The sequence below is a fragment of the Pieris rapae genome, chromosome 24 (genome assembly GCF_905147795.1).
Source record: "Pieris rapae chromosome 24, ilPieRapa1.1, whole genome shotgun sequence".
In the NCBI taxonomy this organism is placed as follows: domain Eukaryota; kingdom Metazoa; phylum Arthropoda; class Insecta; order Lepidoptera; family Pieridae; genus Pieris; species Pieris rapae.
The window spans coordinates 3,754,374-3,780,245 of NC_059532.1; the positions used below are offsets into that span (position 1 = coordinate 3,754,374).

The window sequence follows — 25,872 nt, forward strand, 5'->3', positions numbered from 1 at the left end:
ACTATGTTATAAGTATAATAGTTTGGATAAAATAATAACATTTTATTTACATTACAATGATACAAAACAAGAGTAAAACAAAACTAAATAAATGTGGGGTGCAAATGGGCGGTCTTACTGCTAAAAGCATCAACCGAAACATACATATATATTTAAAAAATACCGTACTTAAAACTATACTAGACTACTAAATATAAAAACATATGCAGGTTAATTGGTACAATGATGACATTTGTTTTTTAAATTCTAAACTCTGATTTTTCATTCCGTACAATTTTTGACATTAACATTTCATAAGTTAAAAACATCTCCACCGAAAAAGGGACAAATTTGACCCATTTAGGGGAATAAAAAATAAAATGCTACGTAATTTACTTAAGTGACCTAATACCGGAATAACAGGTTCAATATCACGAACAATATATTGTATAAACTTTAATAACTCTATTTTATGCCTTAGCTGGAATCACTGCCTACATCCAGGTTTTTTTTCAGGTCTAGAGCTGGTAAATGTTATTTTTTACTGTTTGTGATGAAAAGGGACGTAAGTATCACTCGCTGTTAAACCACTTAAAAAGTGGAGCATCGCATTTGCAACATTCACTAACAAATAAAATGTATAAATCGACTCAGATGTTCAGACTCGTATTGAAATTGAAAAATATGCCCGGCCAAAAAGGTGTGTAATCTCTGACATGTCAAAAAATGACAGCTATCAGAATTCTACGGAATTAAAAAATCAGCTTTCTCTGATTTTTTTTCGTTACTATGTTTATCATTTTATATATATTAAATATGATAATTAAATTGCACATACATATAACATTAAAATATTAAATATTTTTAAACGTGTTCACAACCCGTGTCAGTAATCCAATAAAGTCTTTTCCAATACTAAATAGACGAAAATACGACTTTTTTTATATACTATCTACAGCAGTGTCTCCCAACGTAAGGCTCATGCCCCACAGAGGGGCTAGGGGTAATTGCATTGTTAAGGAGGGAGTATTTGAATTTCACCTTTTTGTTGCTTTGAAAATTAACCGTTTCGTTAACAATTTCATAGATTCTCCTTAAACGTATCATTTATTTTTTTATATTAAAACCTATAAAAGTCAATGGGGAATTTTAGAAAAGCTAAGATCGCATGGCACAAAATATTGGGAAACAATTTTCTTTAACGAATGCTCAGTATCATGGAAGGAGAAACTCACCTGTAAAAACAATATTTAAATTACATAACTATACATATTTAAGTTATTAATATATACTTAAAAGTAAACAGCTATTTACGTATTTACCAGCATTTGATGCCTTAAGTATTTTGGCAAAAGAAGTCACGGGTCAATCACATTAATGTATTAACAGTAAAAACTACTTTAAAAATAATTATTAGCTAAATTATTAAATGGCTTACAAACCAGTGATGCCAACTAGGTTTTTGTCCAGAGAGTTTTATTTGGGAGGTACATTTGTTTAAGGGGGGACTTAATCGAGTAATAAAACCAAAAACACATTTAAATTCGTATAAATTTTATTTAGGATTTTAATTATTTAGGGATATTTAACGTCCGAGGAACATTCTCAGTTGGCATCACTGCTGATGTAAGAATATGAGAGAAAGAGTTGACTAATGTTGAAATGTCTTCAATTTTTCTATTTATAACAATTAAATTATTTATTAAGAAGTCATTCCAACACGTTTCTATATTTAGTATTAATAATTGCAGCAAGTATTTTGTAGTATAAGTGGGGATGAATAAATATGTAGAATTTATTGTCTCATGAAAAAAATCTTCAACTGAAGGCATTTGATTTCTTCTATTATCTTTCGAATTATTTCCACCAACTTCAGTGTCATCCTCTCAGTCGTGTTCTTCATTGCTGAAGTCTACACCAGCCGGCCTTCCAGTTACTATGAGCTATGATGCTTGATTTGCATCAAGTTTCTCTAACCATAGGACATTGGTCATTTTGCGGCTTATCTGCATACCTTGATGCATTTTTGAGTTGCGATTATTGTTAATGTATATCTGATTGAAATTTAAGAAAATTTGGACCCTCGAGATGATAATGAAAAGAAGATCAAAATTTGTTAAGAGCAGTTCGCATTAAACTTATAAGCTCTGTGTATAACGTGCAATGTCGGCTTGTTGGCTTGCAAATTTCTCGGTGATCGACCGATACACCATGTAATACGCCCCTTCCGGGATCTAGAAAAATATTTCAAAAATTTCAGCCTGGGCCTCAAATTTCTCCATCTGTTTTATGATCATTTGACAATCTGACGACTTTTTGGGTCTAAGGCAAGCTGATTACGATGTTTTCCTACACTATTCGAAATAATGTTAAATGCACATATTTTCTATATCGATTTCTATGTCGATTGGTTTACAGATGATCGAACCTACGACTTCAGGGGTAAGAGTGAAAGACCCACAAAGGAGAAATACAAGGCATATAACAGTAGTAGTAGACTAGGCCAAGCATTTCTGTGGCTAAGGTTTATATTATATTACATAGTAGTAAATTAATCAAGGGAAACGGTAGGAGAATTTATGTGAAACGTTGGTACTTTTGACACAGAGCCATCTGTTAGAATTTTATCAAATAATAAACAAATAATTTGCAATAAAATAAAATTGCGACTATATTTAAAGATACAAGCTATCCTATCTCTTAAGTTGGATCAAACTGCTCACGGTGTCCCAATTTAATTTAAAATCGGTTAAGTAGTTTAGGAGTCCATCGCGGACAATCATCGTGACAGGAGATTTATATGTATTAAGATGATTTGTTTTTGGTAATTTAGGAGCTAGTTCGAATCGGAATCTATCGAGTAATCATAAGTTTAAAAAAAAACAAGTAAGGCATTGGACAAGTTTATACATACCAGCGGAATCTACGCTGACAATCCTCAACCAGAGAACTGACATGAGAGTTCTGCAAGTTTCTACTACGCTGTGGACAGCTGGGCTGAGAGGTGAAGTGGCTGCCAGCCATCTCTCCTGCAGCGAGAGGAGAAGTGGACAATCTGAAAAAGACCAATTCGACTTAGGGTCCTTCAAGAAAAGAGCGTACTAATTCTTAAAAGGCCGGCAACGCACTCGCGGGCCTTCTGGTATTGAGTGTCCATGGGCGGCGGTATCACTTAACATCAGGTGAGCCTCCTGCCCGTTTGCCCCCTGTTCTATATAAAAAAAAAAACATTTTTAAATCAATATTTATGTATATTCCTCAATATAATCTAGTCATAGTTGTAATGTATAAGTATTAATAAATACAATTTAAATGTATTTTTTTTCAATTGACAATTATTAATAATTTAAAGGTTCTAGAAGACTAATCACCTACCTGCCTTTTAGAAAAAACTAATGATTACAAAACAGATACAGTAATTTGAGGCCCGGACCTAATAGGTCACTATAAAAAACAGGCCTACCTTATAGACCGGGGTCGATAATTTTTGTAACTTTTGGTTTCAACAAAAATAGTAGCTTCACTTTTAGTTTTATAAAATAAAGTGACGCAAAGAAAAAAAATAAATCAAGTTTTTCGCAAAACAAATGCACGGGAAATTAATTAAAAAAAATTGAATTTGGTAATCCATAATTTTGGTTTCATATGTATATCTATTACATACTTTTACATATCTCCAACAATTCTATACTCCTTGCAGTTATCGGAGTCTTTATGTCAGCGAGAGGTGAACCCCTATGAGGCACAGAGTAGAACATGAAACCAGCGCTGTTCCGCCAAAGACGGGCCCGTTTTGATGGATTTCCTGTTGAAAATTCTTGTATTTAGGTGACCCGTGTTAAAGTCTTTTATTGGGATGGAATCTTCCTGTTGGCCTCAAACTCTGATTGTGTTGACTCCAGAAAACCCGAAATTGTATTTTTAAAAACATAATTATGGTTGTAGCCACGTTTTACATTAAATAATAACTGTTGGATTGGAAAATCTTATTTCTAAGCGTTTTTTAAATATTTTTATGGAATTGTGTGTTAGTTAAGTTTGTAGATAATAATTGTTTATGTAACTAAATATGTATGTAAAGTGTTAATAAATAAGGCCTAATATTAGGCCCGAATCGGCCCTTTGTGGCTATTAACCCAATAATTTAATTAATTGTACTCTATAGAAACTTAAATTAACAGTAAGTATATTCAAAACAATTAAAAATGGAAAATCAATTCCAAATAATTTTAATAAATTTTTTTCACAATCAAATGTACTGACTACTTCTTGTGTTTCATGAAAGCACCAACAATCTGAGTCTGTGATTTAAAGTTTTAAAACAACGTACAACATATGTATGTAAATATGACATCACAAATTTTACACACACCATCAATTATATTAGAACATAAGCGAGCAATGGAAATAATTAAACTAGCAACCACAAAATAATAATAATAACTAAAATAGAAACTTAATCCTAATTAAGAGCAGTATCTTTGTAAATTATATCAATATTTTCATCAATGTAATCAAGTTGTTAGAGCAATATAGTGAACTGGAAGTGTGTGTGTGTGAACGAACACAAACGAAATTTTGTAATAATTTAATAATCAACATATTCTGTACACTAATATTATACAAAAGAAAGATTTTATTGTTTCTACTAACGTACGTAATATACGTACGTAAATATACTCCAGGGTTTCATTCGAAAGGTTTTTTCCCCAGAACTACATAAAGGCTAAAGATTTTTTTCAAAAGAGATCTGTATGAAATTACTTTGATGTCAAATAAAAACCAATGAATATTCCTAAACCGCGTAAGCTGCAGAAACTATTGACAATAGAGCGAGGTGATGTACAGTTCTATAGATGACGTCATCATTATCTATCTTAAAGTTTTACTTTTGCATTCAAAGGTCTATTTACCGATAGCTTAATCTACGACATAATTAGTAAAAGTAACGTCAGTAAATAAATTTTCTTCAAAATTTACAAATTGTAACTTTGTTTTGTGAGTTGGCATTATACAAATAAGAAACTTTCTACTTACCACTATTTTGTATAGTTTCATCTTCAATCCCATTCGTATTACATAATGCGTCATCACTTATATCATTACTATGTTTATCATTAAATCTATCATTAAATTCGTTTGTTCCATCATTAATTTCATTTTGCCCCACTGACTCTTTCGTTACTTGTAAATGCGCGTCGTATGCTGAAAGAAACATTTAAAGCACGTTTAAGCAGTGCTGTCCTAGTGGCTTCAGCGTGCGACTCTCATACCTGAGGTCGTAGGTTCGATCCCCGGCTGTGCACCAATGGACTTGCTTTCTATGTGCACATTTAACATTTGCTCGAACGGTGAAGGAAAACATCGTAAGGAAACCGACATGACTTAGACCCAAAAAGTCGACGACATGAGTCAGGCACTGGAGACTGATCACCTACTTGCCTATTAGATTTAAAAATGATCATGAAACAGATTCAAAAATCTGAGGCCAGGACCTAAAGAGGTTGTAGCGCCACTGATATATTTTATTTATTAAGCAGTGTTTAGGTTTGGGCCTCAGATATCTTAATCTGTCATGTCAATCTATTAGGCAAGTGATCAGCCAAGAACGCATGCCATGGCCTTTTTGGGTCTAAGGCAAGATTTTGAGCGAATATTAAATGCGGATATAGAAAGTTCATTGTTTCCGGCGATCGAACCTACGACCTAAGGGTTGGACGTCTCACGCTGAAGCCACTAGGTCAACACCGCTTGACCACCTAAAGTTAAAGAAAAAGAAAGATTTTGAGAACACATTTTTTGAAGCGAAAATAATCTGGCCATAACATACCATCACAATAAATCTGCTTGATGAATAGACCTCCCTTCGAATGCCCAACCCATATTATTGGTTTCTGTCCAACTCCCAGGTCTAACAGCTGTGACGTCATTTGTTCTGCTCTCTCGTGAAGCATTAACCTAAAATATCATTGGACATGTATTAATTTGATAAAATACATGCTGCCAGTGATAATGGTACTACACGGAGACCGAAACTATTTAAATTGTTTTAATTTATTATTACTATGCAAGAACTATTATAAATACTGTGTATAAATAAATTATCTCGATACTATCTCGATAATTCGAAACTCACTTCAAGAAATAAATTTCAAATTACGGCAACGCTATCGGCCGAAGCGCCGAATATTCGGCCGCCGAATATTCGGCCGCCGAACATTCGGCACTAAGTACATGTTTGTCGAACGCAAAATCGTGTCGCGACCTGTCTCAATCGAGTACACGGCACGCTTTGTCAGATCAGTATAAAAATAAAACATCACCAACGATTTTATAAAAAAGTTCATTAGATATTTTTCAATTGTTTGTGTTAATAAATGACACTAGCAAATGACTGTTATCATTTACGATGAAAAGCGTAATCGTTTGCTACCATCAAATGTTGAAAAGCTTGTTTTTATCCATCACAACATACTTCTGATTAATTTTACTTATTAAAATATTGTAATTTGGTAAAAATACAAATCTTAAGTATTGCTAGTATCTTCGGAACCTTGCCTAAAGGGACTCCTTTTAATAATATTTTTTAATAATTAAATTTTAAGGTTAGTTATTAGATATATTTTTATGTATTAGGTGATGTAGTTGGAATATAACTATTATTAATTAAATTATACTTTTTTTTTAGTAAATGTATGTAATGTGATTTTTGTAATCTTAAGTAATATGATGTGTCTTTTTTGCCCACAATTCGGTATTCGGCCGAATACCGAATACCAAAAAAAGTGGCCGAATAGGCCGAATATAGAATAGTAGCCGAATATTCGTGGCATCTCTAGTTTAAATAACCAGAATAGTATATAAAAATCGTATTATGTATTATCTGTATATTTATTGTGTTACAACACAGCATTTTATTCGTGCTTTTGCTTGACATAGACGACGAGTCGTAGACGACCTCATGAACGAGCACGAACGAGTTATTTAAATTGTATGTTTAATTACATACCTTTTGATTTCTTTAACCCACAGCGGCCTCCATAAATACGGATCACTGGTGTAATTAATTGAAATAACTCGTGCACCAGGGAAATCTTCTTTGATCCAGTCTTTGGGCCAACATGGCGAATAGCACATGTCACACACACACCCACAACCCACCTCACACACACCACGACACTCACAATTATCACTTTTGCTCTCGCAACTGCTTTTGAATAGGTCACGCACAAAATTCGCCTGAGATTCGTAATTTCCAACGATCTCAACTTGATCCAACAATGTGTTGTTATAGAATTTCTCGGTGATAAACATATTTTCGTTCGGAAGTATTTTTTTCATGTCTTCGTAGAATTCGTTCACATTCCCCACGTTATCTTTGAATATATTCTTTAAATCGTCGTTCAATTGGCTTCGATCTTCATCACTGTCATTTATCCTAAATACTGTATCATTAAAATCAGTTCTGTTTTCATAATCATTTTTATCGTTAAATTGTCTAAAATTAATAAATTGATTATTAATTCTATCTGTATTATAGTCTAATTCATTCATTTTCTCTCTAAAATCGTCCATTTTTTTATTAAAGCTATTGTCTTTACAATCTTCGTCGTCATTTTGTCTAATCTGTATACTTTGTTCTGTCATTTCTGGAATCGCATTGGAATGTGTTCGTAAAGGTACAATATTGGGATTCATTTTGTAGTTCGCTTTCCATTCACCTTGTCTCCATGTGTTACCCAAAGAACCTGTAATATTAATTAATAATTAATAAATATTATAAATAATACATTTAAAATATATTTTAGATGATTCTATTTTATAAAGCAGTGCTCTTCAACATTTTTTTATCAGCCCCTCAGATTTCTATGTATATCTTCCATGATCATTTGTCAATCTAGGCAAGCAGGTGATCAGACTCCTAGGTGCTTGTAACACTTTTTGAATCTAAAGAAAGCCAATTTCCTCGTAATGTTTTCCTTCACCGTTCGAGCGAATGCTAATGCGTAGAAAGTCCATTGGAGCACTGCTCAAAATCGAACCTACGACCTCAAGGATGAGAGACGAACGCTGAAGGCACTGAGCCAAGTACCTTGCTTTGTGACACGTGAGAAATGTTTCTTTTTGCAATTCCGACTACCTACTTTTTATTGGTAAAAGAAATTTCAAAATCCAGAGATTACACACAAAACCCATTACATCATGTATTCTACTAACTTGAAATATTGTCAACTATTTTGTATATGTGTAGCCCGACCTACATTGACCGGCCGTTTGATAACAACCATTGTTCAACATGATAAAGGATGCGTCTACCACAATATTTATATAGAATTTGAATAGCTTAGTGGCTCGGAAACGACTTGTAATATTTACGCATTAGTAAGTATTAAGATTATTATCAATAAGTGTGTTATAATGTATAAGTCAAGAAGATTGGGAGCGTTCTTTTCTTTCTGTGAAAATAAAACTTACAAAAGAAACATTAGGTAGATAACATAGTGAATCATTGTGAAGCCGATCACATTGCTCGCGTTTTTGTTGGCAGATGGGTTAAAATAGTCATATTTGAAATGGCCCAGTGGAAAGAAAAAGGAAAAACTAGAATCCTGGGAAGATGGAATAGAAGAGCGAGGATTTGAAAATAGCGAAAATGAGAGATAAATTGAAGAATTTGGATTCATCCAAATCTCTAACTAATTGTTATATATATATTAATAAAGGCTATTTTTCTATTGTTTTATTTAATATATTATTGGATTAAAATGTTGAATCCGTAACACAACTTTGTAATTCCGCACTTGGAGCAATTTACGATTCCGTTTCATATATTTTATGTTACAAACGGGCAGAATTTTCACCTGATGTTAAGGAAACTGCCGCCTACAGACACTCACAATACCATCGTAAGTACGTTGACGACCTGGAACGCTATTTTCTTGTAGTAACCTAATTCGTATTGGGTTGGAAAGCTGTGCAGCTGGTAAACCTATAGCACTTCACTTCATTCCGTTCTTCTGTAAGACATTTAGGATGAAACCCAAAACCAACAGCATGGTTCTCCCAATAGGTCTTTCCTACTGCCATGGTTGACTGCCATAACCTCTGTGACTAAGACATACCAATTTCCTCAACTTCTTACCTTACTGTGGTAAATTATTAGGTACTTTGATATATTTTTTTTATATATTAAAATATAGGAGGCATGTCTACTAAGAACCGGTATTTAAAATATCTCTAACAGATATTTACGATTGTTGAAAAGCACACGAATCGTCAAGTTATGAAAATGTTAATTAGCTGTTATTAAAGATTTTTTAATTCACTAGAGTTGTGTTGCATAAGAAATTTAAAATTTTCTGGAGTACCTCTGAAAGCTAAGATCATGCGTTCAAATCACGGCTGTGCACTTAACAAATAACAATCGCTCGTATGGTGAAGGAAACGTGAGAAAACTAGCCACACCCACTAACATACCAGACACCACCCATACAAAGAAACCACGAAACTGATACAGAAATCTGAAGGATTCTATTGGTACACCAGAAAATACCATATAATCCATGAACGAAGATGACGTCAATCGTGTGGCTCGGTGGATTGTGCAGGACAACGCAGTCCACCAAAGGTACCGGGTGCAAATGATCTGAACTTGCTGGGCGCGTCTTTGCGGGTTTTGCTGGAATCAAAAACATATAAATTTAAATGTATATCCTTAGAAGGCAGCTGATGTACGCAGTAACCTTGCATACCCTACTGTCAAACGTTATAATTAAATTAAATGTAACTAGTTTTTAAGACGCGGACTGTGTGAAGTGGTTGAGGGAAAGAACTGTATCAAATAGCACAACTGACCCTCAACCACCAAAACTACAATCAATGTATTTATTTATTTTTATTTTCACATTTAGGTACAAACACAGAAAACAGATTGATTACATACATAAAATTATTACATACTAAACAACATTTAAAAATCTGACTTCCAGTTATATCTGTACACAGCATTTACACTAAATATCAACTAAACAACATACACATATCAAACCGAATGACAAAAAAATAAAAAATAAAAGAAAAAATATATATATTTTTTTTTTTTTTTTTTTTAGCAATATAGTATTTATTACTTTGTTGTACATTGATTACAATAAATATTTATATACAATTACAAACTAAAAATATATCTAATAACTACCTTAAAATTTAATTATTAAAAAATATTATTAAAAGGAGTCCCTTTAGGCAAGGTTCCGAAGATACTAGCAGCGTTCCCCCTTTGAATAGCTAGACTAATTCTTTGTGCAAGGTAGCTGCCAGCTCTTCGTTCTCCTGTGATGTCGACTAACCTTTTTGATAATTCCCTAAAAAGCTTTAATGCGCTAGGACCCCACATACACATGTGTGTGTGTGTATATACATTATACACACACACACACATGTATAATTTATAATTTTCTTTAAATAAATAAACGGTACTACACTTAATCTTAAGATAAGCTTAGCTTCCTCGGCCCCGGGGCGTAAGTCGCCGGGGAGGTAGGCACACTAGCAATTAAAAAAAAATGTATATCCTTAAAAAAGTATAAATATTAATAAATATACACAAACCATTCTATTAAACGTAAGAGACTTTCCTTCAATAGTTTTTAAGCTATTTGGGGGAAACTCTTGGGCCGTGGGGTTTAGTGCCAAGCTTCCACTTCAACTTGTAAATGACTGATTAGGAACGAAATTTGCTTACACATACAAATTTTCGGTGCTATATTAAGCTGATATATCCAGTATGGATTTGTAAAGCTATACGTGTTAAAGAGAATTAATAATAATAAATAGATTATTTATAGTTATATTATAGTCGTTTAAAAAAATCAAATACACAACGACACGCAATACTCGTCGAGCGAGTTTGCTTATCTTGCCGAAGCCGCGTACAAATTATTTGAAGAAATCTATTAAGTATGAGGGTGTGCAATTATTTAATCAATTACCATCTCAAATTCGCAATATTGGAGTGTTTGACAAATTCAAAAAGGCATTAAAGATGCATGTTAGAATGAACATAGCTGACTAAAATTGTTACGGCTAATGGCGACGTGTATCTCGCTCGTATATAATATGTACATATTAATATTAAGTTTCTCATGTAAATAAAATATTTCTGTTTTGTAATGAGAAATAAAGTTCTTTAAACATTATTAAAACAAATTGAAAAAGTTTGGTCCCTGTGCTGTACCCTTCGGCAGCATATCCTTCTGTATTGCGCTAAAGAAAACAAAATTACTATTATTATATTGTTCCTTTTGGAAACACTTGGCCCAAGATTCAAGTGAACAGGCGCTAATAAAATATTAAGGATACAGTCAAAATATAATGACATCGGTGGGACTAGTAATATTTGGTAGTAAAAACCGATAGTCGTAACAGCATGACGTTGTAATTAAGTACCTATTTAATAGCCTTTGGTTTTGGTCACTATAACCGGTATATTAGTTTAAACAATGTCGTTGTAAACAGTTTTGACTGTAGTACCGGTGACCCCAGAGCTGGTGTTCTCCACGCTCAACGATAAAAAGAAAAGAAAAAAGGAATCACAATACAGAGAGGAAAAGCCGTCGAATGGTACAAGTACTGGGCCAAACTTTTTCAATTTGTTTTAATTTATCAATGTTTAATTATTATTATTATTTAATAGATAAATAATATTGATAACACTGTATATTTAAGAAAAAAATCTCCATGATTTATAGCTAATGTGACCTACTTTGTGCAAAGTTTCATCAAAATCCGTCTATTACATTTCACATACAATACAATCAGTATACATCAACTTTCACTTTATAAGTAAGATATTATGTCATCATCAGTGCATCTCTGACCGCGATTACCCAAAAGCAATCAAAATATCGCGTTACATAATGTTGCGTTTTGCTAAATAATTTATTATAAAGTTTACCTGTGATAGGCGGCAATGGCGCAGTGAGTAGGCGATGGATGAGGACTGAAGCCGTGCTCCAGAACGAAGAGACACACCAACGTCTGAAACAGACAAAATAAAATCAAATTGTAGTCGCCACTTAAGTACTTTTTAGTTTTATTTACAGCGGTTTTGTGATTTATCCTGTGGTGTGCCACAAGGACCAAACTTATAACATGTATTTTAGGTATCTATTAATTATTTTTAATATTGTGGAGGAATGATGGTATAATATTCCTCTTAACTAAAGGGAGGATCTCAGCCGAGCTCTGGTAGTTTTGGCGAGTATCGCGATAGCGCAAGGGCGTCTCCTGCGAGTCTCGGACCCTCGGACCACCGAGTGGTGAAATCACCTACCACTGGCTAAGGCCGAGAAATCGTATGTATGCTTGGTTGGAATCACCAAGTATTTCAGGATCCTCATCATCTTCGCAAGCGCAGATTGTCGCTACATTACTATATATAGACGGAAATAAATTATTCCCTAAATCATATCGAAGAGCAGAATTGGACTATTAGCTTCAGCGTGTGACTCTCATGTCGGAGATCGTAGGTTCGACTCCGGCTGTGCATCCAAGGACTTTCTTTCATTTAACATTCGCTGGAACGGTGAAGGAAAACATCGTGAGGAAACCAGCTGATCACCTTGGCAATTAGATTGATCATGAAACAGACACAAAAATCGGAGGCCCAGGCCTAACAAGGTTATGGTACCATAGATTTATATTATACATAGAATCTTGATGCATTTACAACATAGTTTGATCTCGAAAATTATTGTGGGAGTCCTTTCAAAGAGTACCGAGAGTTTTTTACCCTGTCTTCTTTGCTGATGAGAAGGCATGCCAACAGGTTCGAATTTAATAACGTGGAATTAGTGATACCATGATGATCTTATGTTAAAAAAAAAACGTATTTTATTTAGTTTTATTTATTTAATCCTTGCTTGAATAAATTGCGTACTTTCATCAGTAATTTATGTTGATGGTTAATTATTAATTTTCTGTTCACCGTATCTACCGTTGTATTCTTAACAACGCGGGTCCCCGTTTGTGTTTAAATATATATATCCCAGTTATATATACAATACTTCCTCGCCGCAAATAGTCTGTAATCATCTCCAATTGTGTACAATGAGCCGCCGACACTGATAGGTCAACCATGACTTTGAATCGAAACCCTTGCGGACATTTTATTGTGTCTATATAATAGACACAACACAAAACGGATAAAAATCAGACTCAATGTAATTTTATGTATATGTTAATCTAAGAGGCAAGTAGGTGATCAGTCTCCTGTGCCTGACGCATGCCTTCGACTTTTTGGATCTAAGGCAAGCCGATTACCATGTTTTTCTTCACCGTTTGAGCAAATGTTAAATGCGCACATAGAAAGAAAGTCCATTGGTGCACAGCCGGAGATCGAACCCACGACATCGGGGATCAGGGTCGCACTCTGAAGTCTGTTTTTTTATAATAATAATAATAATTTATTTATTGCAAGAATATGGTATAAAATGTTAAGGTGGTACAATCGTAAGTCGTTCGCATATTCTGCCACACACAGTGGCGCGCAAATTCACCTCAATTTACAATTTTAAGGTTAGTTATTAGATATATTTTTATGGATTATGTTATTTGTTTTGAATTGTATGTAAATAAATAATACTTTAATCAATAAGGTCTCATTCAAACCACACATACAATGGTAATAGTTCCATATAATTTTTATGTAGGAATTTAAAGATATTAAACATTTTTATTTACATTTTACATTATTAGTTACTTCATTAAATTTGTATCAATGACAACGTCTCCCGCAAATAATAATTTATTGAATAGTACATTTTTCCAAAAGTAATGCTTTAAGTCGCTTTTTAGACTCTAGTCGGAAGATCTTTTAATTATTTCGGTAATCTGTTGTAAACTTTAATTGCCATACAAAAGGTGTTTTTCCGAAACAAAAAAAAAATTAATTTTGTCTGAAATTCCACGCAGAAGAGTTTCGACTTTTTCGAATCCCATCGATCGTTTCGGGATCCCATCGACAACAGCCCTAGTCCTGTCCCATTATTTCCTTAGCTGCCCAATGGATAAGTCATGTCAGTAGTTACATAACCCTTACATAATACCACCAAGCCCATGCATGCGTTAAATATACGGCTTCCAACCTTGGCACTGACCGTAGCCACATTGTGCAATAATAAGATTGTATTGCAAGTGATCATGTAATGGGATTTCATACTTATGAATTTTATTTTAGATTTATTACGTAAAAAAAGTGTGTATACTTATGTACACGCGTTAGAAGTTATACTTAGGTGTATGGACAAAAAATAACTAAAATGTTAAATGAAATATTAAAATTAATCAATATGATTTTATTTATAAATAAATTATTAGTAAATACTATCACCGTCGTATATGATTTACAAACACCAAAATAATACGTATTTATTCACACTGTTTAATTGTACTGTTACGAAACACGTGTTCTAAATATAAAAATACTAGAATATACAAGTTGAACATAGTTATCAATTTCCATCCCACTTAGACCTAACTTTACGATGTCGAATTTAGCCGTTGGTGTGCGCGCGCATCGTAAAAATTCACTCAAACTAAAAAAAATATACGCCGTCATAAGCCGTCCCAATTTTAGTCTACTATGCTCACTCTAACATGCATCTTTAATGCCTTCTCTTCTCTTAAGAAGTAGAATAGAAAATAGCGGATGGATAGCCGATATTTACTATCGGCTATCCATCCGCCGTACTATCTTATATATAAAATTATCGTGTCGCGGTGTTTGTGGTTAAACTCCTCCAAAACGGCTTTCCGGATTTCTCATGAAATTTTGTGTGTATGTTGGGTAGGTCTGATAATCGGACAACATCTATTTTTCATCCCCTTAAATGTTAAGGGTAATGCACCCCTAAATTTTTTCAATTTCAAATTAAATCTAATCGAAAAAAACATGATACAGCATTAGTAAATACATAAAACTCTGAATTTTCAACCCTCTACAATTAACCCCTATTTTTATTTGATAGTTTGATAGACTTTGAAGTATGTCACATTAAATAGGCAGACTAGGCATTAAGGAGAAACGAAGTTCGCGCGGGCAGCTTGTTTCTTATAAAATCCCTCCGTATGTGACAAGAAACACAAAATTGTTCCGTGTGCATTAAATTATTAACACAAACTCGAATTACACCTAAAAAAAAAGATGTCAAGAAGTACTTCTTGAAGAAGCGTATTAATTGTTGTTTCAAATGTTAAATTTCAGTTTTCTTTCTTTTTTTATTTATTTTTTAAGTGTGTCTATCAATGTACTTGCTTATTTTCTGCTCCATATACACACATTGTTCTCCTATGTAATCTGTTTTGGCTTTCTGTATTGTCTTGTTATATGTATAAGTATAAGCTGTAAGATTACTTATAATTAAATAAAGAAATATAATTAGACTAGAAGTTACAATTACATTATGATTCACTTCTTATATTATTTTATCACTACATCACTTTATTAAAATACACGTTATCAAATTAATATTAATTAATCACGCAAATAGTCAATAATAGAATAATACATTTTCACCAAAATAACTCTCGTTTTTTTTGGTAAATAATAATCCTTGATAGCACGAATTAGTTCGGAAATACTTCAGTGGGTAGCTGGTTCCACAAAGTGGTGGTGCGCGGCAAAAACTGCCTAAAAAACCGCTCATGTGGAACGACGAACGTCTAGGTGAGATGGAATTTCGTATTCTCAATGTCCGATAAAGAAACTTAGCTAAAAGTTTTAATCCGGACCACTGCTCTGAACACTCATCATTAGCGAAGCTACCTTCGGTGGCACCCGGTGCGGAAGTTGGTAGTGTCACCGCGTTGAAAGTAAAAAGCAATAAATTTTATATGTTAAAGGACATAGATCATTTATTAAAAGAGAGAGTATGGGGTGGGGAATCTCCCACTACATAGCTAGTGCTAGTGGAGGAATCCCTGAAAAAGAAATTTTGACGTGACAACGTCTTATAAATGGGTTTGTCGGGTGACACTTCAAGAAACTGCGTTACGCTCCGCTCACGTTATGCGCTCACAATGAGAGCGAGTGAGAGGCACGCGTCCCTTCCACTCGGGCATGGTTAGCCCGCCTAAGAGCGAGAGAGACAGACATAAAAGGTGATTCATCCTTCTTCCTACTATACGGATGAATATTCACATTAAAATTATTTTACCACTCAAAGTCGTTGTCACGTAAAACTTTCGCCTGTATACCGACTTTACAGGCAACCAATTTTTTTTATGCTAGCTTTTTATTTGTACAAGTTGAGAGGCTGGGTGGGTGCACCCCAAAGAACGTGACACCGGGTGCGGACCGCCCCCTGCCCCCCATTTGCTACGCCACTGACACTCATCATAGTGAATGCGGTAAAAGATATACGCAACGATCATTCCCGCATCCCATATGTTGAATAGGAGTGTTGCTATGTCTTCCGCATGATAAGAATATCATATAGATAAGTGTTGTGACACGTTTGACCAAGTAACCTTTGCCCGCTGCTGATTGAAATTCACGTGTCATAACATTGACAGTTTACACAATGTACGAACTCAAAGTATTTCGTAAAAGAATTGAATTAGTAACTAATTGTATTTGAATAAGAATTCGAATAGATAAAAATATTGATATTTACAAAATAAAAGTGCGTGCGTACAAAGTACATCTAGAAGTGAAACTTCTTTGTAAATTAATTATAACTAATTAAAAAGCTCTAATAGATGATCACGAACAAGTATATGATAACTCTATGTATTTGTATTAACGTATATGTAACTACGAATACATCAACCGATAGCGTGTATTTTTTCTCGATCTCCCTTTAAAAAAAAGAATAAAAAAAATACGTTAATTTTGGAACATTAAATTCGAGCCTGTTGGCATCCCTAATCATCGGCACAGAGACAGAGGGTGTTGGCCGAGAGAAAAAGCCGGCGTAAAAAACTCTCGGTACTCTTTTTAAAAAAAAACTCACTCTATCAATCTCAAAATCTCTCTCTTTACCTCGACAAAAACGTTGCACATCTTTGTGACGTTTCAACGGTAAAATAAATACCTAAAGAAGTGTCAAGTTTATTTATCACAAATAGTATTACATTAGATAACAATTCAGTGGTACACGTGTTTCAAACAGTTTTTGGAGACAATGTATGTTTAGTGATACAACTAATCAAACACAAGTATTATAAGACATTACGTATATGTGAATGTGTGAGTGTGTGAATGTGTGCGCATGTGAGGGCACCTTAGAGTTGTTATAAGCGTGCGCCTCTGAGTCAGTTTTAGTTTTTAGCAACTCAATCATGCCAATATTATACGTAGTAAAGTTTTGAAGTCTCAAAATCCATAGATTGGGAAAATTTAGACGTTTATCCAAATATTGATAGCAGTGTACCAATAACCAATCCACGGATTGTAATAGTCATCTGTCGATACAAGCTATCCATGGTAGGTCGGATCGATATACCTCGGTATGAAAATGACAGTTCCCCTCTGCCAATATATATCCTATCTTAAAATTTTTACTTACACCAGATTTTAAAAGAATTAAATTATTATTATTTGTACGGTTTTATTTAATTTATCCGGTTTATATTGATTATCAAATATGAGTGTAAACAGCGAAGAGATTGCATTCTATCCGTCGCCAATCATTGATTGTTCTCGTAGGGTTTGGTTATTGGGAATAAAGATAGGAGATCGATCGACTGTCACGGTCTGATCTCAAATTACTTTCAATCTGATACAGTATGTTTTAGTGTTACAAAGTGTAACATAAATTATATTAATAACTTCGAGTCAATTGAAAATTATCTTTCTGATCTTAGAAGACTGTGCATCAATGTGCTTTTCCAAAGTAACATGTCATAAATATCTAGGAGTTATATCTATTATAACTCCTAGATATTTATTACTTTCCATGTATTCGAGATCTGGACATGGATTGGATTGAGCGATCTGTTATGCTAAACACATGAATTTGTTAAGTCACATTGTAATCTTGTATAATTAATAGAAATCAAGTAGTTTTTAAAATTCAATTATGTATTAGCAGATACCACAAAAGAGTTAATTATTTATGAATCCTTTTAGTAAACATTATCTACGCGGTTGCCATGCATACAATGAAATTAATTCATATCTGTCCACGTGCGGACGGAACATGGACGGAACGCGTCATCCCAAGGTCAAAAGCGCTAAATTCTACAATTCAAACGCGGGACGCGCCACAGAACATATTCAAATTCCTTACAACCCACAGATCGAAAATTAAATTTAATAGACTAGAACAGATAAAGTGTAATAAAAAAACGCATGGAAATGAACAGAACATCCAAGTTAGAGGCAGATGAGTACAAAAAATGGACAGATATAAAAAATTGGCTTTACAGTGAACTTTTCGATTATTTGTTTTTAATAGTAATACGATACTACGTTTTAATATGCAATTGCAATGTATATCTCTCACCCGACAGTGTATGTCCGAGTTTCATCATCGGACGTCAGGGCAGAATACAAAACCATCCGGATCACCTTGACGTCCGTCGTTGCACAACTGAGCGTTGTTTATGACCAGCGTACCACCACTATGTGGAATCAGCTGCACACTGAAGTATTTCCGAACCAATTCGACTTAGGGTCCTTCAAGAAATCGGCGTACCAATTCTTAACACATTCAATGCTACAATGTATACAAATGAATAGTCGGAAACTAAAACATTTTATGCCGAATTTTGATTAAGTAAATATTATGAATGTTTGAAAATGAACATTTTTCGGATCCGAGTGGTCAGCATACAGCACGTCAGGTGCGCGGATACTCGGATACGAGAGCTAGGGATGGTAATGGTTTTAAAAAAAATGAATAGGATGCTCGATCAGATCCGAGTGAGCGGCACCGCTACCATGGACCCGCTTCGGATCCGAGAAAAGAGCACTTAATGTACTACATATAATGCAGCACGCTTGCAAGTAGCAGTGTGCGTTTCCATGCGTACACTTAATATCAAGTAAGCCGTATGCCTCCTATTATATAAATAATAATGACTATGTCAAAATTGTCGATTGATACGGAAGTCATACTTAGCTAACCCTCTTCCCATATGTAACTCCATCTTATATGATTGAATGACTCTAATAATAAAAACCGCATGAAAACCAAGAATTTACGTATCTTTTTACGACGATAACAATAAATAGATCAGTGGCGCTAAAACCTTTATCGGTCTGGGCTTCAGATTTCTGTATCTGTTTCATAATCATTTGTCAATTTAATAGGCATGTTCATTAGCATCTTGTGCCTTCGACATGTCATATGACAAACGCTGTCGACTTTTTAGGTCTTTGGCAAGCCGGATTCCTCACGATGTTTTCCGTCACCGTTCGAGCTAATGTTAAGTGTGCACATAGTAGGTAAGTCCATTGATGCACAGTCGGGGATCGAACCTACGACCTCAGTGATACGAGTCGCACTATTATATATTTAAATACATATTATAATATATTTCATAAAAATCCTTAAAGCCCTTGTGAAATAGAGTTTACGATAGAAGTCATTGCCCCTTTGACATTGAAATTGGCGGGAATCCAATTTGGAATAGCGCGAAAGTGAAAACTAGACACGTGAAATTGTTGTTCTATTTTTAAATTTACACGATTATTGTATAATCTCTGGTTCATTTTGACCGAAATATATATATTTGTAAATTAATGTTTTTGCTATATGCAGTTACATAATTATATATATGTCACAGTAAAGTAGTTAAGTCGGAGAGTCAAAGATATTCAATGAAGTCGCTAACATTTTGACTTAAATAAAGCAGCGTCGAAAACGTTTAACTATATGTCGCAGCGAAAGCCAGCGTATTGATTAATAATAAAACAGTCTTTCTTTTGGCAAACGTTCCTTCAGTCACTTGTCTGACGGAATTTTAGCCACTAGATTGAACATCGATCTTTAATTAACTATCTAGATATTCAATTAACTCTCTCATTAAACTACGTTACTGCACACACATATATCGTTTAAACAACCTTGAATTCTTATACCTAACGCTATTTATGTACATGACGCTTATCGGACCCCTGAGACTTCTTCGATACAATGCGTCCCCTTGGGGTCTGTAACATTGCTGGCTTCTGGTGAGAAAAATGTATGGACCTGATTCGATAATTCAATCGGTATTATACCAGGCAAAAAATATATCCACAAAGACCAACACAAGTGAGCATTTTTAAGCTATGTGGAACCAGCTGCCCTCCGAAGTAATTCCGAACCAATATGACTTAGAGTACTACAAGAAAAGTGTGTGGGTACTGTATCTTAAGCGGCAACGTACTCTCTTAAGTGTCTCTAGGCGGCGGTATCACTACATCAGCTGAAGCTTCCTGCCCCTTTGCCCGCGTATATCTAATTTCTTTCATTTGGGTTTTATTGTCCTCGTTTTAATATAGATAATTGGAGGGCATATATTTATACCATACATTTATAACAGACTGTATGGCGTCTATCCCTATTATCATTTAATGAACCCAACATTATTTGTTTCAGGGATGGTGGGGTACAATAAATTGGAAACCAGACCGGACTTACCTACCTACCTACTTTAAACCTTCCGAATCCCAGAACCTTGATTGGCTTCCGTGAGCTTCTTCACAGGATGTGTTCTATGGATTATGCCACTAATATCGAATCTTTTTCGCACTACTCCACTCTTCATTGTTCCTTCTTGTGTCTTTCTTCTTTATTATAGCTACTAGTTTGATTGTCGTTCTTCTTTACCTTATGTATCACAAAGAACGGTTCGGTGGCCGTCGATACGTAATCACTACATAGTATAAAACAAAGTCGCTTTCTCTGTCCCTATGTCCCTTTGTATGCTTAAATCTTTGAAACTACGCAACGGATTTTGATGCGGTTTTTTTAATAGATAGAGTTCAAGTTCAATTCAAGAAGAAGTTTATATGTTTAATAACATCCATTAAATAGTGGAGAAGTACTGTTATTTTTGAGGTTTCTAATGTGATGTCGTAAATAATTACATTTTTTCCGCTTACATTGCAAACGCAGGCTGAACCCTACGAGTTTTATCAAAATAATGTACTAAGTATATTGTACACATTGTACAATACTTAGTACATTATTGTACACAAGGTCTACAGAAAAGTCCGTGATGGTATATGTCTATCTCTTATGGATAACCCACATTTTTATATACAACATTCACAGATTTTCTGTAGTGTATTTAGTATCAGCATTGCACCCGTGCGAAGCCGGGGCGAGTCGCTAGTCTTATATTAAAATAAGTCCTGAGTACATACCTCAATGTATTGCTCCTTATTAGGGCGAAAGGCACAAAATGACGTCAGCCGTAAGGATGGAGAAATTGTTAGTTTTGGGAACAAGAGAGGTTAGACTGATGTTGAACTTGCCGCACAAAAACACTCACTATAAGACTTAATGGAGGACGTAACTATTAGCAAGAAATGCACAAAAACAGTATATATAAAATTTCATCTAACTTAACCCAACGAACGCTCAACAACGAGTCATTCAATGCGCGGATCAGCCGAGTTAAAATATTTTTGGGACCACCCTCATGACCCTCAATTAATTTTATAAACTAATAGTGATTCTATTCCGAACACCTTAACTTATAAATTTTTTGCTGTCATATTTTTTTTGCTTTGTTTTATATTTTTATCGGTGAAACTTTTCATATTTCCACAGTACTTTTTTTTAGTGTATACAGATGTATCTGTTTAGTTTCCTTAATAAATAAATAAATACTGACATTTGCTCTAGTGTGATCCAAGACCTGGGTTTAGTCTGTTGCACAGATACTCGTAAAATAAGACGATGTGCCAACTGAATGCTGTCTCCGAAACTATCGATCTATTCGCAGAGTGAATTCACAGTAGCGTGTGTTAAAGATTATATTTTATTTTTCTCGACATTATCGTATTGGTATAGTCTGTATAATGTGTTCTTCCATAAGAAATAAATAAATATAAAAGCACGTAAGAACCTCCTTGGTGCTCGTAAATAGTCAAAAACCTAACCATGTCAAAGTCATGATGACCTGCTTGACACAAGGCCGATTAGTTAACTCGGAATTTTATTTAACTAAGTAATACATACGGCAATATTTGATAAACTAATTACTGTTTAAATGTCAATTGTCAAATTAGATCATTATTCATTAGACTCGTTTGTTATTGTATCTTTAGTATGTGTAAAAATAAGTGGCCATAGATAAGCAAGAGGCGTAGTGGGTAAGCGCCTGTCACTATGAGGTCATGCTGTCCAAGAACCAGTACAGTCTTGGAACTTATACATAGAATATTTTATATTTGAGTTTTGGGATCAGTAACTTTGGTAGGCCAGGGTTTTTAATCTTTAAATTATACTGTTAAAGCTACAAACTTTTTTTAGTGTGACAGACTTGTTATAAATCATTTTAAAAACCGTTCCAACTTCAAATTACGCGCCATATCTACGACGACCTTATCTAATTTCTCATTAACCTTTGTTTCTAAAATGGGAGTTGCGTTGGGAACATCTTACGATTTTAAGTTGCTAAATGACAATAACAACAAGAACTTTATTATTCTTATCTCAAGTGTCAAACAAACAGTAATTATCAGTTATTAATGCGTTAGAAACACTTACACTAACGCGACGATATAAGGATGTAATCGGGCGCCATCTTGTGCCAATGTGACGTCACCGGAAACGGCCATCTTGTCTAACCTGCAAATTGAAAGATTGGTCCTTAGCAGTTATCTTTTTAATAGCGTTTTAATTAGATCTTAGCTTAACAGTTTAACCCGCTCTGATGATGAAGGAACTCTAGCACGTTCTAGACTTGTTCTATTTTTTTAAGGTTTTCCATTGAGCATTTTATTAAATTTGACATCAAAAGAAAACCTCCTTTCAGTGCCTCTTAAACTTACTGCATGAACTATAATTAATAATGTTTACTAATGGGCGAGAAAAATACAGATGATACAGTTTATTATAGAAGCTTGAAGGCTGAAGCGATAGAAACCCTCGGGGTTCTCCCCGGGAATCAGAATAGCAGAGCTAGAATATTGGACGGTTCTACGAAAAGGATTTGTTCAGTCAGTTTTGATATATTATTTAAAAGCACAAACTGTGCCAGAACTCTAAGGTAAGTTTTTATTTCGAAAAACCGGATAGTTTCTACGGGGTATAGCAAACTGTTCCTATATGTAGCATTTTTTTTTTTAATTTTTGGGCAAGTAGGTGATCAGCCTCCAGTGCCCGACACACGTCGTCGCATTTGGGTCTAAGACATGTTAGTTTCGTCACCATGTTTTCCTTCACCGTTCGAGCAAATGTTACATGCGCACATAGAAACAGCAATGGTGCACAGCCGGGGATCGAACCTACAACCTCAGGTATGAGAGTCGCACGCTGAAGCCACTAGGCCAACACTGCTCACTAAGAACATAGTCATCACATTAAACTCATAAACTGGTCAACGATATTGCCGTTTTAATTCGATTAAATTGAATGTTTTAAAACAATGTCATTAATATGTATTTTCAACGATTGTTTCATTGTTTCAACATAGGTCTTATGTCAAATTTATTGATTTTAAATTAGGTCTACTAATAGCTCAGGGTTCTAAAAACGTTCCGGGTTCAAACTTAAAAAAAAATAATGTATATACACTAGATGCTGGTAGATAGTCCTGGAGACCTCAGAGCTGGCTGGTGGAGATTCTTGACGAATAAGTATAAATATAATTTGTTTTTTTTTTAATTACGAAAAATAATATGCAGCTTAGATTTATTTTAATATGTATTCATTCAGTCTTCAGTACAAACCTTCCTACAAACTCTGTTCACGACTTTCTTTCTCCATTCGCTTCCTTCTATTTCTATCCACTTTTTTTATTGTTGTGAAAAAAATTTTTTACAAAAATATATTTTTTTAATTATTATTATCACTGGCAGGTTAAGCATATTATAAATACTGTATATGTGTAAAAAATACAGTAAAGATTAGCGATTAAAATGAGTGGCGGAAAGTTTCTTACCAGTTCTTCATGCCATACGGGCCTACGCCCTTGACTTGGGAACTGGTAGTAAATGTAAATTTACAATTTATTTAAATATTTTTTGACGTTCATTAGTGTACTTGTTTATATATATGAATTTGAGTTTGATCCAAGAGGTACTATATGTCGCTCAATTAACACCCTAGCTTCTTAACTAAACAGCGCCATTTAACTAGCGGTCTGAAAGATATTCAGCCGTGGCGTTGGTTAGGCCATTGCCAAAGTGTCAGAAATATAGAATATTGAAAAATCTGACATAAAAAATATTTCGCATCGCGTCAGAGTGCGACTCTCATACCTGAGGTCGTAGGTTCGATCCCCGGCTGTGCACCAATGGAGTTTCTTTCTATGTGCGCATTTAACATTTACTCGAACGGTGAAGGAAAATATCGTGAGGAAACCGACATGTCTTAGACCCAAAAAGTCGACGGCGTGTGTCAGGCACTGGAGGCTGATCACCACTTGCCTGTTAGATTTTAAAAAATGATCATGAAACAAATTGTTGTATAAAATTTGTAATGTATTTACATATTTTCTTGTATTTTTAGCACGTTGTTTTAGCACTTATAAATATATATAATTATTATTTAATTATAATTTCGTTGAATTATTCGACTACATTAGGGATTTTAATCGGGAAATTCTTGTTAATTTTATAAATACGCCTTCTATATATTAACTTTTTAGAACCCTGCGACTGATAAAAAGAAAAAATATCAACTTCATGATTACACAGAAATCAAACTGTTTTAAACATTATTTTACACTAAAACAATTTTTTGTTTATTCAAGTTTATAATTAAATGAAATTTTATTCAATAAAACTAATGAATAAGGCAAAGAAAACTGCTTCGTAAAAATAAAAATATATTCCTTATAGAGATTTTTTGAACCGATAATATTTAATTCTTTCACAATTATTTTATTGCCATATAATAAAATATACTTACATAGGCAATTTATTTAAAATATTATTGAAACAGTCCTATGCAAAGCCGTCTGTCAAATTTATCATATTAAAGTACGCGATACTAAGGCGGTTTGACGAAATTCGTGTGAAAAAATAGAGGATAAATTTATTCAATAATTAATCTTATCTTCATACTATACGTTACGTTACTGAAGCTAAATACACTTAAAATAAAAGATAGTCATGCCCTAAAAACGATAAAAAATGATGTCAATACTTCAAAATATGTATCAATTATTTAAAACAAAACATAAACAACAAACTACTTTTTTTAAAATTTTATCGCTTGGTAACAAACTTTACAACACTGACATAATGATAGATAAACGTCTAATTTATACCAAATACGATTCACGACATGGCAATTTAAATATGTAATGTATTAAAAAGTTACCTCTGCGCAGTTCCAAATCATCCATAACTTAACAAACCAATTAAAAAATAGTATTAATTGTATAAAAATGCACTTTAAACAGAATTCAATTCAATACAATAGCTACAGAATATCAAGACGCTTTACAAACAATAAACAAAGGAATTTTGAATTTTTGAATATGGAAACGACGCGCGTCCGCCGAACGCGCGCTTTCCCGCGTTACTGCTTTTCTGTAATCTGTTATGTGTAATACAGAATGATGTAACTGCATCACTGGTCACCAGAAAGTATACTTTATTCCTATATGATACGTATTAGTTTTGCATATCAGTTGCAGATTGGTAATCTTTCAATGAGTTATGAGAAGGGATAAAGGTTCTAATATTGTAATAGATCGAATTGATTCTGGTTTTATAAC

At 34.1% G+C, this 25,872-nt stretch overlaps 1 protein-coding gene across 1 annotated transcript; it reads right to left on the reverse strand.

The window, feature by feature from the left end:
- Window positions 1-746: 746 nt before the first annotated feature.
- Window positions 747-25,665, reverse strand: LOC110995914. Its single transcript, XM_045633653.1, has 10 exons — window positions 25,473-25,665; window positions 22,692-22,772; window positions 11,936-12,018; window positions 9,533-9,658; window positions 6,989-7,727; window positions 5,810-5,937; window positions 5,017-5,184; window positions 3,644-3,784; window positions 2,894-3,034; window positions 747-2,213 (listed from the first exon to the last, which is right to left on the reverse strand). The coding sequence occupies exons 2-10, from the start codon at window positions 22,760-22,762 to the stop codon at window positions 2,086-2,088; spliced, it is 1,725 nt and encodes a 574-aa protein (XP_045489609.1). The 5' UTR covers window positions 22,763-22,772; window positions 25,473-25,665; the 3' UTR covers window positions 747-2,085.
- Window positions 25,666-25,872: the final 207 nt, after the last annotated feature.